Source organism: Oncorhynchus nerka, linkage group LG1 (assembly GCF_034236695.1).
Source record: "Oncorhynchus nerka isolate Pitt River linkage group LG1, Oner_Uvic_2.0, whole genome shotgun sequence".
In the NCBI taxonomy this organism is placed as follows: Eukaryota; Metazoa; Chordata; class Actinopteri; order Salmoniformes; family Salmonidae; genus Oncorhynchus; species Oncorhynchus nerka.
In genome coordinates, this window is record NC_088396.1 from 52,335,037 (window position 1) to 52,345,036 (window position 10,000).

Here is a 10,000-nt window from a genome sequence, read left to right on the forward strand (position 1 = left end):
GGTAGGTTTAGGGTAGAGTAGGGGTTAGGGTAGGGTTAGGGTAGGTTTAGGGTAGAGTAAGGGGTTAGGGTGGGTTTAGGGTAGAGTAGGGGTTAGGGTAGGTTTAGGGTAGAGTAGGGGTTAGGGTAGGTTTAGGGTAGAGTAGGGTTTAGGGTAGGTTTAGGGTAGAGTAGGGGTAGGTTTAGGGTAGAGTAGGGGTTAGGGTAGGGATAGGGTAGAGTAAGGGTTAGGGTAGGTTTAGGGTAGAGTAAGGGTTAGGGTAGGTTTAGTGTAGAGTAAGGGTTAGGGTAGGTTTAGGGTAGAGTAAGGGTTAGGGTAGGTTCAGGGTAGAGTAAGGGTTAAGGTAGGTTTAGTGTAGAGTAAGGGTTAGGGTAGGTTTAGGGTAGAGTAAGGGTTAGGGTAGGTTTAGGGTAGAGTAAGGGTTAGGGTAGGTTTAGTGTAGAGTATGGGTTAGGGTAGGTTTAGGGTAGAGTAGGATTTAGGGTAGGTTTAGCGTAGAGTAAGAGTTAGGGTAGGTTTACGGTAGAGTAAGGGTTAGGGTAGGTTTAGGGTAGAGTAAGAGTTAGGGTAGGTTTAGGGTAGAGTAAGGGTTAGGGTTAGGGTAGGGTTAGGGTAGAGTAAGGGTTAGGGTAGGTTTAGCGTAGAGTAAGGGTTAGGGTAGGTTTAGGGTAGAGTAAGGGTTAGGGTAGGTTTAGGGTAGAGTAAGGGTTAGGGTAGGTTTAGGGTAGAGTAAGGGTTAGGGTAGGTTTAGGGTAGAGTAAGGGTTAGGGTAGGTTTAGGGTAGAGTAAGGGTTATGGTAGGTTTAGGGTAGAGTAAGGGTTAGGGTAGGTTTAGGGTAGAGTAAGAGTTAGGGTAGGTTTAGGGTAGAATAAGGGTTAGGGTAGGTTTAGGGTAGAGTAAGAGTTAGGGTAGGTTTAGGGTAGAGTAAGAGTTAGGGTAGGTTTAGGGTAGAGTAAGGGTTATGGTAGGTTTAGGGTAGAGTAAGGGTTAGGGTAGGTTTAGGGTAGAGTAAGGGTTAGGGTAAGGAGTCAGGCATGACGTGATAAAGGAAAAGAGAACAGGTAACAGGCTGTACCTGTGTTGGGGACGTAACACTGATGTTAGGAGCAGCAGCAGCATCAAACAGGTTAATGATGTTTTCTGGTTTCATGTCCCGACAGGGGCTGGATTCAGGCCGCGGCGGCATCGCTGGTCTCAGCTGCACAACGTGACGGAGAGAAAGACAGGTAAAGACAAGGGTCCCCTGGCATACATTGAAACGTGTGCCTTTCTGTTGGCTTACTTTTGCAAAAGAACTATGAATTAATGGAATTCAAATTCAAATAATTGTCAACATATAACATCACATTAAGGTGTGGAACGTTCACGTTCACTATTTCTTTAATCAATAAAATGGGCTTGTCTGACCACCACACGTACTACTGCCAACTTCAAATTTCTGAATCTCCTAAAAGGGACGGCATTTCAACGTTTCACTACAAAATCCTACTTTCTGTGATCAACTTGAAATAGAACTAAATAAGTTCATCTGATTCTATCAAAGGTTTTATCAACAATCATTATTTTCAGATAAGGTTTTTATTTATTTATTTTACCTTTATTTAACTAGGCAAGTCAGTTAAGACGAAATTATTATTTTCAATGACGGCCTAGGAACAGTGGGTTAACTGCCTTGTTCAGGGGCAGAACGACAGGTTTTTACCTTGTCAGCTCAGGGATTCAATCTTGCAACCTTACGGTTAACTAGTCCAACGCTCTAACCACTAGGATACCTGCCTCCTCTAACTATTCCTCTTTCCAAAGTCAAGACAGAACCTAATTTATTGATAAGACAGAGAGCAGAATTTGCCAATCCATCGAGTAAGACTCAACCATTACCTCCGTGGAAATTGTCCCAGTTGTTTACTGGCCAACAAGCTACGCAGTAATGATCAATTAGCTGTAATGATCAATTAGCTGATATATTAACTATTGTATCTGAAACAGGGGGAATTACTATCAGAACCCCAATTAATCAATCACTGTATTACAAGGAACAATAGCAGGTCTATTTCTTTAATCAATAAAATGAGCTTGTCTGACCACCACACTTACTACTGCCAACTTCAAATTTCTGAACCCCAATTCATCAATCAAAGATTATCCTGCTTCTATAAAGAACTGTACACCTCTGACTGTAAATCATAAAATAATTAATTCCATCAATGGGACAGTTGTAAATCATGCAGCACCTTGTGTCACGATCGCAGATTTTAGAGAAACAACAAATGTCGGTACATATAAGTGTCTTATAACGGCTGAAAGCTTAAATTCTTGTTAATATAACTGCACTGTCCAATTTACAGTAGCTATTACTGCGAAAAAATGCCATGCTATTGTTTGAGGAGAGCTCCTAACAACAAAACACTTTTATCACCGCGATAGGTTTGATAAATTCCCCTCTCACATTCTGAAATCTTGCTCTGATTTATCATCCAAAGGGTCCCAGAGATAACATGAAGTGTTGTTTTGTTAGATAAAATCAATTTTCATATCCTAAAAAGATCCATATAGCATGCACGATCTGTTTTGTATTTCCACTCGTTCAATTTGCAAAGAAAGGAATCTGTGAAAATCTCACCCTAAACGTTGTTTGAACGAGTCAAATCACGTTCGTATCTATTCCTCATTCCTAGAAGGTAACACGACTTAATTATTTCATTAGGGGTGTAGTATATCCTATAGGACACCATATTTGGTTAGAGAGCGATGCCTTCATGGCGCGGGCAGCCATCACTTGAACAACTGTATCTTTGTCAAATAAGCACCAATTATGAAGTTATGAAAAATGGTTGTTTTGCAAGTGTTGAACTTATAATATGGCTACTAATACTTGGAAAGGTAAATCAAAGTCCAAGTATACAGATTTGATGATATATTTGCAGAAAAATGGAATATGAATGTGAATGTCTTCTTCACGATTTGCCCAAATGTACCTGGGGACTTCACACTAAAAGTCTTTTTTGAAGTTATCCATCTGAAACTTTGCACATACACGGCTGCCATTTTGCGGACACTAGCGGAATTACAATCAGAGTGATGGCTTTAACTATGACCATTCTCTTGCATTTCAAAGATGATGGTAGAAAAAGACCCGTTGGTTTTTTCTTTTGTATTTTCTTTACCAGATCTATTGTGCTATATTCTCCTACATTCAATTCACATTTCCACAAACTTCAAAGTGTTTCCTTTCAAATGGTACCAAGAATATGCATGACTCCCCGTACCTGCTTCTCTACTCCAGCGTCGGTATTTACAATATGCCAATCCCTCAGCCTTGGTTATATCAGGCAATATTTGCTCTGCTCCATTCATAATCAATAAAAGCAGCAGACAGAGCGATCCAAATTCTCCTTTGCTATTCTTATTATCCATGCAACCCCTGGCACCAGGCAATTTGTCAATCAAAGAAAATAACACAGATTTACCTCAAATCCAGTGATCTAGTGATCTCATTATATACAGAGGACATTTTACTATATCTAGACAATGTATCTCAATCACTCTCAAACGCATTGAAGACCATACATAAATTCAGTTTCATCTCAATGTCACTTAGTCACTTCACAAATTACTTTGAGTAACTTGTACCCCTGCACATTGACTCGGTACAGGTACCCCCTGTATATAGCCTCGTTTTGTTATGTACATTTATTGTGTTCATTTTTGATTGACTTGATTTTTTTAACTTTAGTTTATTTAGTTAATATTTTCTTACCTCTATTTCTAGAACTGCATTGTTGGTTAAGGGCTTGTACACAGATAATATTCAATTCTATATTAAGTGAATTTGCAGTAGAGTTGTTTCCATGTGTGTAAATTGAGTAAATTATAGTTTGTAGAGTTAAATATAAACACTGAATAGTGTAGAAATAACTCTGAAAATTGAACTCTGCAACAAGAGTAATTTTTACTCTATTTAGACTGGGACTAAATGTTATCTTTTGTAGAGTATAATTGTCTTCAATTTGAGTCAAATTTACTCAGATACATTTACTGTGTAGGTAAGCATTTCACGGTTCTACACCTGTTGTATTCTGATAATGTGACATATACAATTAGATATGATTTGATTTGTATTTCTAAAATGAATCAAAGCACATCAAACCTACTGCCTCTCAAGACGCCGATGGAGGACTCTGTCTCTACTTATGGAAACTCGTTTTTTCCCCAATTTGAAACATTTGGTAGTAGATATATTTCCTTCCTCAGATAAAACCATTGCCAGAAACTTTAACAGAATGCTCAAATGAACAGAATGTTCAAATGAACAGGATGCTCAAATGAACAGAATGCTCAAATGAACAGGATGTCAAATGAACAGAATGCTCAAATGAACAGGATGCTCAAATGAACAGGATGCTCAAATGAACAGAATGCTCAAATGAACAGGATGCTCAAATGAACAGAATGCTCAAATGAACAGGATGCTCAAATGAACAGAATGCTCAAATGAACAGGATGCTCAAATGAACAGAATGCTCAAATGAACAGGATGCTCAAATGAACAGAATGCTCAAATGAACAGAATGCTCAAATGAACAGGATGCTCAAATGAACAGAATGCTCAAATGAACAGGATGCTCAAATGAACAGGATGCTCAAATGAACAGAATGCTCAAATGAACAGAATGCTCTAACTAACAGAATGCTCTAATTAACAGAATGCTCTAACTAACAGAATGCTCTAACTAACAGAATGCTCTAATAAACAGAATGCTCTAATTAACAGAACTCTCTAACTAACAGAACTCTCAAATTAACAGAACGCTCAAATTAATAACAGAACGCTCTAACTAACAGAACGCTCAAATGAACAGAATGCTCAAATGAACAGAATGCTCTAACTAACAGAATGCTCTAATTAACAGAATGCTCTAATTAACAGAACGCTCTAACTAACAGAACCCTCAAATTAACAGAACGCTCAAATTAATAACAGAACGCTCTAACTAACAGAACGCTCAAATGAACAGAATGCTCAAATGAACAGAATGCTCTAACTAACAGAATGCTCTAATTAACAGAATGCTCTAATTAACAGAACGCTCTAACTAACAGAACGCTCAAATTAATAGAACTCTCAAATTAACAGAACGCTCAAATTGTCACGCCCTGACCTTAGAGAGCCTTTTTATTTCTCTATTTGGTTATGTCAGAGTGTGATTTGGGTGGGCATTCTAGGTTGTCTATTTCTTTGTTGGCTAGGTATGGTTCCCAATCAGAGGCAGCTGTCTATCGTTGTCTCTGATTGGGTATCATACTTAGGCAGCCCTTTTTCCCACCTTAGATTGTGGGATCTTGTTTGTGTGTAGTTGCTTTCTGCACTGCATGTAGCTTTATGTTTGATTTTTTTTGTATTTGTTTTTTTTTTCGATGTCATTTCAATAAAAGTTAAATGTACGGCTAGCACCTTGGTCCAATCCATTTCTAAACGAACCTGAAACAAATGAACAGAAAGCTCAAATTAACAGAACGCTCAAATTAACAGAACGCTCAAATGACCAGAACACTCAAACTGTTTTATTTATTAAAAAACCTTAACCTAAATTTGACGTTTGGAGAAACGTGGATGAACGACTAATTCTGCAGTAGGACTATGAGAGCTTGCTGTAAAGCGTTACCAAAATTCTGAATGAGAGCATGTCAGCATCTCCCTTAGAGTTGGTCACAGACTAGATGGAGCCAGTATTGCTCCCAGGAGACATCTGCAGACGAGGTGGAAATCTGTTGTCTGTTCTTTCTTAATATAAACACGTGTGTGTGTGTGTGTGTGTGTGTGTGTGTGTGTGCGTGCGTGCGTGCGTGCGTGCGTGCGTGCGTGCGTGCGTGTGTGTGTGTGTGTGTGTGTACTACAGTACCTTAGAGGGGGACTTAGGGATGGGTGGCGGTCCGCCTGGACTCATTGTGTGATTGGCTGGATCTGCTCCTCTGGGGAGCTCACTAGAGAAGAGAGGGAAGTAGACAGAGAGAGAGAGAGGGGAGAGAGAGGTGGGAAGACAGCGAGAGGGGGAAGAGAGAGAGGGGTGGAAGAGAGAGAGGGGGAAGAGAGAGGGGGACAGAGAGAAGGGGGAGAGGGGAAAGACAGAGAGGGGGAAAGAGAGAGAGGGGGAAGAGAGAGAGAGGGGGAGAGAGAGAGAGAGAGGGGGAAGAGAGAGAGAGAGAGGGGGAGAGAGAGAGAGAGGGGGAAGAGAGAGAGAGGGGAGAGAGGGGGGAGAGAGAGAGGGGGAGAGAGGGGAAAGACAGAGAGAGGGGGAAAAGAGAGAGAGGGGGAGAGAGAGAGGGGGAGAGAGAGTGGGAAGAGAGAGAGAGGGGGAGAGAGGGGAAAGACAGAGAGAGGGGGAAAAGAGGGGGAGAGAGAGGGGGAGAGAGAGAGGGGGGAGAGAGAGGGGGAAGAGAGAGAGGGGGAGAGAGAGAGGGGAGAGAGAGGGGGAAGAGAGAGAGGGGGGGAAGAGAGAGGGAAGAGAGGGGGAGAGAGAAGGGGGAGAGAGGGGAAAGACAGAGAGAGGGGGAGAGAGGGGAAAGACAGAGAGGGGGGAAAAGAGAGAGAGGGGGAAGAGAGAGGGGGGACAGAGAGAGGGGGAGAGAGGGGGAAGAGAGGGAGAGAGGGGGAAAGAGAGAGAGGGGGAGAGGGGAAAGACAGAGAGAGGGAGGGGGAAGAGAGAGAGAGGGGGAAGGGGGAAGAGAGGGGGGGAGAGGGGGAAAGACAGAGAGGGGGAGAGAGAGGGGGAGAGAGGGGGAGAGAGAGAGGGGGGAGAGAGGGAAAGACAGAGAGAGGGGGGAAAGACAGAGAGAGGGGAAAGAGAGGGGGAGAGAGGGGGAAGAGAGAGAGGGGGAGAGAGGGGAAGACAGAGAGAGAGGGAGAGAGAGAGGGGGAGAGAGGGGAGAGAGAGAGGGGGAGAGAGGGGGAAGAGAGAGAGAGGGGGAGAGAGAGAGAGGGGAGAGAGAGGGGGAGAGAGAGGGGGAGGGGGAGGGGAAAGACAGAGAGAGGGGAAAAGAGAGGGGAGAGGGGAGAGAGAGAGGGGGAGAGAGGGGGGAGAGAGAGAGGGGGAAAAGAGGGGGACAGAGAGGGGGAGAGGGGGAAGAGAGAGAGAGGGGGGAAGAGAGAGAGGGGGAAAGAGAGAGAGGGGGAAGAAGAGAGAGGGGGAGAGAGAGGGGAAAAGAGAGAGAGGGGGGAAAAGAGAGAGAGAGGGGAAAGAGAGAGAGGGGGGAGAGAGAGGGGGAGAGAGGGGGAGAGAGAGAGAGGGGAAAGACAGGAGAGGGGGAGAGAGAGAGAGGGGTAAAAGAGAGAGAGGGGGGGAAAAAGAGAGAGGGGGAAGAGAGAGAGAGAGGGGGAGAGAGAGAGAGGGGGGAAGAGAGAGAGAGGGGAAAAGAGAGAGGGGAAAAAGAGAGGGGAGAGAGGGGGAAGAGAGAGGGGGAAGAAGAGAGAGAGGGGGAAAAGAGAGAGGGGGAAAAGAGAGAGAGGGGGGAAGAGAGAGGGGGTGGAAGAGAGAGAGGGGGAGAGAGGGGGAAAGAGAGAGGGAAAGAGAGAGAGGGGGAAAAGAGAGAGAGGGGGGAAGAGAGAGAGGGGGGGAGAGAGGGGGGAGAGAGGGGAAGAGAGAGAGGGGGAAGAGAGAGGGGGACAGAGAGAGAGGGGGAAGAGAGAGGGGGAAAGAAGAGAGAGAGGGGAAAGAGAGAGAGAGGGGGAAAAAGAGAGAGGGAAGAGGGAGGGGGAGAGAGAGGGGGAGAGAGAGGGGAAAAGAGAGAGAGGGGGAAAAAGAGAGAGGGGGAAGAGAGAGAGAGGGGGGGGAGAGAGGGGGAGAGAGGGGGAAGAGAGAGAGGGGGAACAGAGAGGGGGAAAAGAGAGAGAGGGGGAAAAGAGAGAGAGGGGGAAGAGAGAGAGAGAGAGGGGGAGAGAGGGGAGAGAGAGAGAGGGGGAAAGAGAGAGAGAGGGGGGAGAGAGAGGGGGAGAGAGGGGAAAACAGAGAGAGGAGGGGAAAGACAGAAGAGAGAGAGGGGGGGGGGGGAAGACAGAGAGAGGGGGAGAGAGGGGGAAAGACAGAGAGAGAGAGAGGGGGGAGAGAGGGGAAAGAGAGAGAGAGGGGGGAGAGGGGAAAGACAGAGAGAGGGGGAAAAGAGAGAGAGGGGGAGAGAGAGAGGGGGAGAGAGGGGGAAGAGAGAGAGGGGGAGAGAGAGAGAGGGGGAGAGAGAGGGGGGGCGGAGGAGAGAGAGAGAGAAGGGGAAGAGAGAGGGGGACAGGGGGAGAGAAGAGAGGGGAGAGAGGGGAAAGACAGAGAGGGGAAAGAGGGGGAAAAGAGAGAGAGGGGGAGAGAGGGGAAGAGAGAGGGGAGAGAGAGAGAGAGGGGGAAAGAGAGAGAGGGGGAAGAGAGAGAGGGGAGAGGGGGAAGAGAGAGAGAGAGGGGGGAGGGGGAAGAGAGAGGGGGAGAGAGAGAGAGGGGGAAAAGAGAGAGAGGGGGAAAAGAGAGAGAGGGGAGAGAGAGAAGAGAGAGGAGGGGGAAAGAGAGAGGGGGAAAAGAGAGAGAGGGGGAAAAAGAGAGAGAGGGGGTGGAAAGAGAGAGAGGGGGGAAGAGAGAGAGAGGGGGAAAGAGAGGGGGGGAGAGGGGGAGAGAGAGAGAGGGGGAAGAGAGAGGGGGGGAGAGAGAGAGGGGGAGAGAGAGAGGGGAAAGACAGAGAGAGGGGGAGAGAGGGGGAGAAGAGGGACAGAGAGAGGGGGAGAGAGAGAGGAGAGAGAGGGGGAGAGAGGGGGGGAAGACAGAGAGAGGGGGAGAGAGGGAAAGAGAGAGGGAGAGAGGGGAAAGAGAGAGGGGAAAGAGAGAGAGGGGAGAGAGGGGGAGAGAGAGAGGGGGAGAGAGGGGAAAGACAGAGAGAGGGGGGAAAAAGAGAGAGAGGGGGACAGAGAGAGGGGGAGAGAGAAAGGGGAGGGGGGGAAAGAGAGAGAGGGAGAGAGAGAGGGGGAGAGAGAGGGGGAGAGAGGGGGAAAGACAGAGAGGGGAGAGGGGAAAAAAAGAGAGAGAGGGGAGAGAGAGAGAGGGGGAAGAGAGAGAGAGGGGGAAAGAGAGAGAGGGAGAGGGAGAGAGAGAGGGGGAAAGAGAGAGGGGGAAAAGAAAGAGAGAGGGGAGAGAGAGAGGGGGAGAGAGGAGGGGGAAGAGAGAGAGAGGGAGAGAGAGAGGGGGAAAAGAGAGAGAGGGGAAGAGGGAAGGGTGGAAGAGAGAGAGGGGGAAAGAGGGGGACAGAGAGAGGGGAAAGAGAGAGAGGGGGGAAAAGAGAGGGGAGAGAGAGGGGGAAGAGGAGAGAGAGAGGGGGGAGAGAGAGGGGGAGAGAGAGGGGGAAGAGGGGGAAGAGAGAGGGGGAGAGAGGGGGAAGAGAGAGAGGGGGAAAGAGAGAGAGGGGGGGGAAGAGAGGGAGAGAGGGGGAAAGAGAGAGGGGGAGGGGGAAAGAGAGAGAGGGGAAGAAGAGAGAGGGGGAGAGAGGGGGAAAAGAGAGAGAGGGGGGGAAGAGAGAGAGAGGGGGAAAAGAGAGAGAGGGGGAAAAGAGAGAGAGAGGGGTGGAGAGAGAGAGGGAAGAGAGAGAGGGGGGGAGGGGGAAAGAGAGGGGAAGAGAGGGGGAAAAGAGAGAGAGGGGGACAGAGAGAGAGGGGAGAGAGAGGGACAGAGAGAGAGGGAGAGAGAGAGAGGGGAAGACAGAGAGAGGGGAGAGGGAAAGAGAGGGGGAGAGAGAGGGGGAGAAGACAGAGAGGGGGAGAGAGGGGAAAGACAGAGAGAGGGGGAGAGAGGGGGAGAGAGAGGGGGGGAGGGGGAAGAGAGAGAGGGGGAGAGAGAGAGAGAGGGGGGAGAGAGGGGGGAAAAGACGGAGAGAGAGAGAGGGGGGAGAGGGGGAAGAGAGAGAGGGGGGAGGAAAGACAAAGAGAGGGGGAAAGAGAGAGGGGGAGAGAGAGGGGAAGAGGGAGAGAGGGGGAGGGAG

At 47.6% G+C, this 10,000-nt stretch overlaps 1 protein-coding gene across 5 annotated transcripts in view; it reads right to left on the reverse strand.

The window, feature by feature from the left end:
• The window catches only part of LOC115121467 (myc box-dependent-interacting protein 1), a 50,396-nt gene that overhangs the window by 8,236 nt on the left and 32,160 nt on the right, over nucleotides 1–10,000 (reverse strand). For all 5 annotated transcript variants that reach the window (XM_065019621.1, XM_065019617.1, XM_065019619.1 and 2 more), the window contains 2 exons: nucleotides 5,902–5,983; nucleotides 1,077–1,199 (listed from right to left, as the gene is read on the reverse strand). In XM_065019621.1, the coding sequence (XP_064875693.1) occupies nucleotides 1,077–1,199; nucleotides 5,902–5,983 (205 nt within the window). The remainder of the gene's footprint in view (nucleotides 1–1,076; nucleotides 1,200–5,901; nucleotides 5,984–10,000) is intronic.